At 53.1% G+C, this 2,177-nt stretch overlaps 1 protein-coding gene across 1 annotated transcript; it reads left to right on the forward strand.

Moving 5' to 3' along the window:
* The first annotated feature begins 1,025 nt into the window (after nt 1-1,025).
* On the forward strand, nt 1,026-1,724 carry LOC139027274 (uncharacterized). Its single transcript, XM_070442412.1, has one exon. It carries the CDS (start codon nt 1,026-1,028, stop codon nt 1,722-1,724), a length of 699 nt encoding a protein of 232 aa, XP_070298513.1.
* Nucleotides 1,725-2,177: the final 453 nt, after the last annotated feature.

Genomic DNA, 2,177 nt, shown 5'->3' on the forward strand with positions numbered 1-2,177 from the left:
TTTTCCTGAATTACAGTAAAAGCCACTTACTCTGAAATTGGACTCATAACTTTAAGGGATATCCAGTGAATTAACTATTTTTTCAGTCCAATTTGTCCTTTTTTAGTAATGATTTGCATGAATATTGAAGAAATGAAGCCTAGTTTGTTCCAAGGTAGGCCGAGAAGTTCATCTAGAATCTAGCTAATGTTATTTTTTGATTTAACCTTGGCGATGTTAGCATTTAGCTTAACTAGCTATCTAAACTTAGCTTAGTAACCCGTTTAAAGGTTGCAAGTTCAAAATCTGCGAGCCTGACATTGGTACAATATTTGTATTCTGCCCTGAAACAGGCAGTTGAACACCACTGTCCTAGGCCATCATCTGTAGATAAAGATTTGTTCTTACTGACTTGCTCTACGTTAAATTAAAGTAAACAATAAATAGCTGAATTAAATGGATTAGATAGATTTATTTGTCATTCACTGCAGACACACAAACAACAATACCCCATGAACCTCAAAGGGAAAAAATGTTTTTAGGATAGTGTTTTTTCGCATTTGCTGGAAACGAAATACAAAATATCTAATTTACATAAAGTACTCACACACCAGAGGTCAATCCATGTTAAGATTCACATTTGGCAGTTGGATTCTAACAGGTATCGTCTTTCCAGAGCTTTGCTCACAAGGATTGTACAGTATTTACCCATCATTACTTTCACAATTCTTCAAGCTCTGTCAAACGGCTGATTGGGTGAATGGGCAGTGGTTACAGCGGCTGATTGGGTGAATGGGAGTGGTACATGCGTGCTGATTTGGTGAATGGGAGTGGTACAGCGGCTGATTGGGTGAATGGGAGTTGGTACCAAAGCGGCTGATTGGGTTGAATGAGAGTGGTACGGCGGCTGATTTGGGTGAATGGAGTGGTAAGTCGCGTGAATAAGAGGAATGGGAGTGGCTACGCGGCTGATAGGGTGATATGGGAGTGGTAGACAGCGCTGCTTGGGTGAATGGGAAGTGGTACAGCTGCGGTGATTTGGGTGAATGGGAGTGGCTACAGCGGCTGACTGCCCAACCTCCCCTCTCTCCAAGCCCCCTCCCTCGTCCTCTCCCAGCCCCTCCCTCGTTCCTTTCCCAGCCGCCCTCCCTCCCTCTCCCAGCCCCTCCCTCCCCTCTCCCAGCCCCCTCCCTCCGCCCTCTCGCCAGCCCCCTCCCTCCCCTCTCCCAGCCCCCTCGCCTCGTCCTCTCCACAGCCCCCTCCCTCCTCGAGCCCCTCCCTCGTCCTCTCCCCACCCCTCCCTCCCCCGAGCCTCTTCCCTCGTCTGTCCGAGCCCCCCTCCTCGTCTCTCCCAACCCCCTCCCCTCGTCCTCCTCCCAGCCCACTCCTTCCCCGAGCCCCTCCTCACCTCTCCGAGCCCTCCTCGTCCTCTCCACCCCCTCCTCGTCCTCTCCCAGCCCCCTCCCTCGTCCTCTCCCAGCCCCCTCCCCCTCCCACCTCCCCCCTCCCTCGTCCTCTACAGCCTTATTCCCTCGTCCTCTTCCCAACCCCCTCCCTCGTCCTCATCCCAGCCCCCTCCTCGCTCTCCGCAGCCCCTCCCTCGTCCTTCCCGCCCACTCTCCCCCGAGCCCCCTCCCTCATCCTCCCGGAAGCCCTCTCTTGTCCTCCCAACCCTCCCTCGTCTCTCCCCAGCCCTCCTCGTCCTCTCCAGCCCCTCCTCCCACCCTCCCCCTCCCTCTCTCTGATCAGAGCTCGTCGCATTCCACGGCTCCCTCCTGTCCTGTACCCCTATAGTCACAGGTCCACTCCTCCGACTTGTCTCAGTACTTCTGTCTGTACCTGTATTCGAAGGAGTCATCGGATTCTATGCTCCTCTCTGCTCGTTCTCGTTACCTGTAATGATAGCGCAGGTACCCTCCCTCCCACCCTCCCGACGCATCTTCACGTCGTACTGCTCTCCTGTTACCTTCGCTCATCCTCAGGTGTAATGGCACTCTTCGCTCCATCGACCTGTCTCCTGTTACCCTGTTCGTATCGAGCGTTCTGGATTAGTCTCTTCCAACTCGCCTCCTCTCGTCCTCTACCTTCCTCTCCGAGCCTCTCCCGTCGTCCTCTTCCATGTCCTACCATTCACGCTTACTCGCGATCTCAGTCTCTACGATCCTCTTTACCTGTATGGCACGGTCAATCGTGGCCTA

Source organism: Salvelinus sp. IW2-2015, unplaced genomic scaffold, assembly GCF_002910315.2.
Source record: "Salvelinus sp. IW2-2015 unplaced genomic scaffold, ASM291031v2 Un_scaffold9103, whole genome shotgun sequence".
In the NCBI taxonomy this organism is placed as follows: domain Eukaryota; kingdom Metazoa; phylum Chordata; class Actinopteri; order Salmoniformes; family Salmonidae; genus Salvelinus; species Salvelinus sp. IW2-2015.